Source organism: Octopus bimaculoides, chromosome 8 (assembly GCF_001194135.2).
Source record: "Octopus bimaculoides isolate UCB-OBI-ISO-001 chromosome 8, ASM119413v2, whole genome shotgun sequence".
In the NCBI taxonomy this organism is placed as follows: domain Eukaryota; kingdom Metazoa; phylum Mollusca; class Cephalopoda; order Octopoda; family Octopodidae; genus Octopus; species Octopus bimaculoides.
In genome coordinates, this window is record NC_068988.1 from 82,991,550 (window position 1) to 82,996,650 (window position 5,101).

The following is a 5,101-nucleotide window of genomic DNA, read 5'->3' on the forward strand; positions in this document are numbered from 1 at the left end:
GAGGCAAGACCTTCGAACATTGGGCCTCACCGAGGTGATGACTACTGACCGAGACCTTTGGAAATGTGCTGTGCGTGAGAAGACCCGGCAAGTCAAGTGAGATCGTTGCCAGTGCTCCTGGACTGGCTCTTGTGCGGGTGGCACATGAGATGCACCATTCTAAGCGTGGACATTGCCAGTACCGCCTGACTGGCCTTCATAGGATTTTCAAGCGAGATCGTTGCCAGTGCCCCTGGACAGGCTCTTGTGCGGGTGGCACATAAAAGACACGAATATTATTGCCTTTATAATGTAATCTAATATAGATAAGCATATTGGCAATAATTCCTCTCTTCAGAGATGTATAGAGTTATATATGTGTGAAAAACGAATGGCATATATAATAAGATGATATTAATTAAAATATTAAAAAATATTAAGAATATTAAAAATATTAAAATATAAACTGTCCTTTGATGATTTGTGAATGTAATCCCTCCTATAATTTGGAAATTTCATATTTTTCATTTGTAGAAATTTTAAATGATATATAGTTTTTTTAAAGTTGATATATTTTTCATAATATTTGAGAATTCCAGTATATAATTATAGTAAAGTTCATCTTGTTGTTGGATATATTGGTAATCCTATGAATCACATGTAAATAAATTTATTCAAAAACAATTGCAAGTTTTTCAAATTTAGGTGCATTTTCAACAACAAATTTTCCTGTATATATATATGTATATATATATGTATATATATATGTATGTATGTATGTATGTATGTATGTATGCACACGCACATATATATATTTATGAAGCTATAATAGAAAAAATAAGATGGTAATTTGAATTACGTACCTGTAGTCAACAGCTTCTGGTGAATTAGCCATGCGAAGTTTAACTATCAATATCCAGATAATACTGATAAAGAAAATCACGTTTGCCTGTAATAAAGCATTAAAAGTTAGAGTACTATCATCAATAAACAACAACAAACTTTTATGTAAAGAAAGAAATCACTGATTCTTTGATAAAGACATAAAACCTGAAATTTTCTTGAATTTTTTATTTTCATTCTTTTTAAGTGGATGATGTTCACATTTATCAATGTAGGGGTTTGTCAACTTATCTTCCTCCTCCTCATTATCATTATAATTAAGACGGTGAACTAGCAGAATCGTTGCCACACCAGGTAAAATGCATAGCAGTATTTTATATGTCTTTACATTCTGAGTTCAAATTCTGCTAATGTTGACTTTACCTTTCATTCTTTTGGGGTCAATAAAATAAGTACCTGTTGAGCACTGGGGTTGATGTAATTGACTTATGCCTCCCTGAAATTACTTATACCAAAATTTGAAACCAATACTGTTAACAATCTTTTGAATATGAATGGTGTCATGTTGTATGCTGCGAAGGAGAAACAATTTGAAGTATCACTGCAGATAGTACATGGATTTTCCAAAGAAATAAATATGAAATGTGGTTTAGAAAAAATGTGCCAAAGTGACTTTGAAGAGACAAAAATTTATTAAGAACGCTAATATGATACTAGATAATGAAACTGAATTAAGAGAATTAGTCCCCCAAAAGACATACAGATACTGAGGAATGCATGAACTAGACAATGTACAACACATATAAATGAAAGAAAAGTTCATGAAGGAATATTACAGGCACATCAAATTAATACTTAAAATAGAGTTAAATGCAAGAATAAATTAATAGGTATTGGTTGTAGCTGTCCTCAAAGTAAGTATTCTCAATAGGATGCAAAGTATTCTCAATAGGATGCAAAATATTCTCAATAGGATGCTAAATGACGAGCTTGGCTAAATAGGAAAGCAAGGGAAATAATGACTGTATTTAGAATACACCACCCAAAATCTGACCCTAGAAGATTATGTTCAAGAACAAGAAATCTTTTAAAAGTAGAAAACTATTACAAAATAGCCAGAGTAGAATTGCTAAATATCTAGTACAGAATTATGGAAAATTAATGCAAATAGTGACAAAGAATGAACAAAATAAAATTTAAAAAATGTTTTCTATCTCCAAGGAAACCACCAAATGGAAAATAGAGTCTGCAACAACAGCCAGCTATGAAGAAAATGGAAAAACAATAACAGAAATCATGAAACAGTTAAATTTAAACTAAAATTGGCAAAACATATTCCCAATCTTCTGTTCATAACACACACACATACACTCACATATTCACAATCTCTTGTACATAACACACACACAATTCACACAGATACATACACAATTTGCATGCATGCGCACACACACTTGCACACATATAATTCAAGTAGAAGGATGAACTTGACAAACAGCTGGTAGGAAGAGGTAAAGAAATAATAATTTTACATAGCTGTGTATGTGTTTGTGTATATATATATATATATATATATGGATGAGAAGACCCATCAAGCCAAGTGAAATCAGTCATGGCTGATGCCAGTGTTGTGTAACTGGCACCCATGCTGGTGGCATATAAAAAGCACCCTTCAAACTATGGGCCTCACAGAGGCAGTGACAAGTGACCAAGACCTTTGGCGATACACCATGTTGTCAAGCCAAGTGAGATCGTAGTCGTGGGCAATGCTGGTGTTTCATAACTAGCATGTAAAAAGCTACACTCTTGGAGTGGTTGGTATAGAAACCATGCCAAATCAGATTGAAACCTGGTGCAGCTACCCAGCTTATCAGCTTTCAGTGAAACCGTTCAATCCATGCCAGTATGGAAAACGGAAGTTAAATGATGATGATGATGATGATGATATATATGTAAAGGTAATATTAATAATGACTAAGGTGGCAGGCTGGCTGAATTGTTACTGTGCTGGAAAAATTGCTCAGTGGCATTTCTTCTGACTTTACATTCTGAGTTCAAATTCTGTCCGGGTCAACTTTGCCTTTCATCCTTTCAGGGTTGATAAAATAAGCACCAGCCAGTTGTGAACTGGGGTTGGTATAATCAACATAGCCCCTCCCCTGAACTTGCTGGTCTTGTACTAACGTTTGAAATCGATATTAATAGTATCTGTTTATACATGGTGGTAAAAGTATACCCCCAAAGGGTAACACTAGTAATAATAATGATGATGATGATATGAACTTTTCCAAAATAATAATCATTATAATTAAGATAATAATGATGATGAAACTACCACTGCTACTGTCGTCATTGCTGCCATCATTGTCATTGTTGTCTTCATTATCTTTCTCTATTTGCTTCACTGCAAATTCATTTTGTTGAGGAACCAAAGATGTTCCTCTGATTCTCAGCTGTAATTATGTTACCTAGCTCAACCACTCTTCCTTCCTCTTTAGTATAACAATACAACATGGTATTAGAAGTAGATCTAGCAGCAGCAGTGGTGGTGATAGTGGTGGTGGTGGTGGTAATGGTTGTTTGTTTTGCTAATGAGTTTTAGAATATAGTTTAGTGAACAAATTCATTTACAGAGATTTTTGGACGCAGTTATTACTGTGTAGTTAAGAAGTTTGCTGCTCAGTTACAGGATTGCAACACCTTCTACTCTAGACTCAGGTGGAATAAAGTTTTGTGAGCATAGTTTGGTTAGTAGTTTCCTGCTTTTGGGTTTGGTAGATTCACTAACTTATTAGGTTTAACACCTTGACTATCTGGACCTGAGCGCTTAGCAGAGTCTCTCTCATCTGTTGTAAACATTTTCTGGTCAGATATTTCCTGTCTTCCCTGACGAGATGTAAAACATGTATTAATACAAAAATATTAACACACATACACACACAAACGCACGCATGCACACGCATGCACACGCATGCACACACACACACACACATACATGACAATGCATTCCATTCTTCAGAACAAGAGCCATCACACATATGCGTGTGTATATATATATATATATATGTATCTATATGTACATGTAGATGAAGGTATGTACATACATGTACATATATATGCATATACTCATATATTGTTTATATATATATATATATATATATATGTACAGGGTGCAATGGGTAAATTGTTGCCATTCGTTGCCATTCTATGCTTTCAATTTCGCACATGCACATTGTTTATTTTGGATTTTGTTGACTACACAGTATAGTAGGGTTAGATGGCCTTTCTGTGAGAAAAACAGCACCATGAAGCAATTCACTCTGCCAGAAATTTGGAAACAACATGCTGTACTGCTTGGCATTCATGCTGGAAACTCCAGTATAAACATTTCAGAGTGTTTGAGTGTCAATCTGAGGACAGTGCAATCGGAGGACATGTACTGATAGTGATAAAAATCAAACATCCAGTCAACCTCATGATGCTTCAAGTGATCACTAGTGATGGTGACGTTATGCCTCCATTCATTTTCCCACACAGCCTCACACTCAACACGGAGGCCTACATCAAGTGCCTGGAGGAGGTAGTGCTGCCCTGGGTCGAGAGGGTGGTTGCTGGAAGACCCTGTATCTGGCAACAGGACTCTGCACCATACCACATGAGCAGGAGAACCCAGTCGTAGCTGTCTGACAATTTCTACGACCACAGCACCCCTAACATCTGGCCACCTAACTCCCCAGACTTGATTATGTTGTGTTGTGTTGGGTACAGTTGAGTGAGAAAACAACAAAATTCCTTGTAACACCAAAGATGAACTGAAGGCAAGGATTATGGCAGCATTCACAGTTTATTCACTGCACGGTGTGTGTGTGTGTGTATATGTATATATATATATATATATATTTATATATATTATCAATAATTAATATTATCAAGGGCAATGAGAAATATTAGAAATTTCTACTACCAGTGGCCTAGCGTGTAAAATTTAGTCAATAGACTATATATTATTCATATAAATACAGTGTACATTTAAACACATAAGAGGCATCCATTATATGGATTCCTTGCATGCTAGAAAGAACAGTTAAATTCCATACCACTATTTAGGGATAAAACTTCGAAGGGAATGAAAAATAAAAACATTTACCATCTAACTCCTGGACCAATGGTTTCAGACTTATTTTAGCAAATAAAATAATTTGCTAAGTGAAGTCTTCTTAGAATGTACAATTAGAATGTATAAGCATGAGGCAGATACTGGATTGACTCGTGTATATAT

General features: G+C 35.1%; 1 protein-coding gene across 4 annotated transcripts in view; it reads right to left on the minus strand.

Moving 5' to 3' along the window:
- The window catches only part of LOC106875237 (corticotropin-releasing factor receptor 2), a 147,262-nt gene that overhangs the window by 24,647 nt on the left and 117,514 nt on the right, over positions 1-5,101 (minus strand). For all 4 annotated transcript variants that reach the window (XM_052970217.1, XM_052970216.1, XM_014923299.2 and 1 more), the window contains one exon: positions 843-928. In XM_052970217.1, coding sequence (XP_052826177.1) covers positions 843-928 — 86 coding nt within the window. The remainder of the gene's footprint in view (positions 1-842; positions 929-5,101) is intronic.